This window comes from Penaeus monodon, chromosome 20 (genome assembly GCF_015228065.2).
Source record: "Penaeus monodon isolate SGIC_2016 chromosome 20, NSTDA_Pmon_1, whole genome shotgun sequence".
Classification (NCBI taxonomy): Eukaryota; Metazoa; Arthropoda; class Malacostraca; order Decapoda; family Penaeidae; genus Penaeus; species Penaeus monodon.
The window spans coordinates 1,183,413-1,184,126 of record NC_051405.1 but is presented as its reverse complement, the minus strand read 5'-3'; the positions used below and the strand labels follow the sequence as shown (position 1 = coordinate 1,184,126).

The window sequence follows — 714 nt, the reverse complement described above, 5'->3', positions numbered from 1 at the left end:
TCTTAGACGATAAACGTGATGATGATGCTAATGCTAACTAATCACAAAAGGAGGGCCGTTAGTTTTACTCTGTTCACATATATCTCTCTCTGGAATCTATTTATTCTGCTTCTAGAATTTTCCTTAAGCATCTTCATCAACACTGAAACTACTCAGAACGTTTACACCAAAAATCTACCCTTAATCATCTTCTCCTTACTTTTAAAATCTACTCGCTTCAAGACGTGATCGAGGCATCGAGCTGACCGTGAACCAAAACTGCATTGATTCAGCAATTGTTCCATTTCATCATTTTTGTTTTGGCATGCAATTTAGATTTGTTTTAACTTTCTATCACTGTTTTTATTGGAGACTGTCAAAACGTATGATAAGATGATGTACCTATTAGATCTGATTAATCAAAAATACTCTAAGATCGAAAAAACAACAAAAAAATTGAGCAGTGCTTCCGAGTGCGCTGGTGGTCCTGCCATTCACAACGCCTACCCTGCCAATGGTCGTCTGGTCGAGCGTGCCCGAGAAGGTGAGTTCCGTGTCGAAGCGGCGGTAGTTGCCCTTAAGCAGGTATTCGATCTCGGACTTCGGTCGCCCTTTCTCGCGCCGCTGGTACTTGAGGCGCCCCGACCCTCCGCTGCCGTCGCTCGCCAGCACCAGGCTCGTCTCGCTCGCCGTCGCGTCGCTCGCCCAGGACATTTCTGAGAGGAAACAAGGGGA

The 714-nt window shown here is 45.4% G+C and overlaps 1 protein-coding gene across 1 annotated transcript in view; it reads right to left on the bottom strand.

Annotated features, from left to right (window-relative positions):
• The window catches only part of LOC119585532, a 24,411-nt gene that overhangs the window by 1,101 nt on the left and 22,596 nt on the right, over positions 1 to 714 (bottom strand). Inside the window, exon 13 of the mRNA XM_037934157.1 lies at positions 487 to 695. Coding sequence (XP_037790085.1) covers positions 487 to 695 — 209 coding nt within the window. The remainder of the gene's footprint in view (positions 1 to 486; positions 696 to 714) is intronic.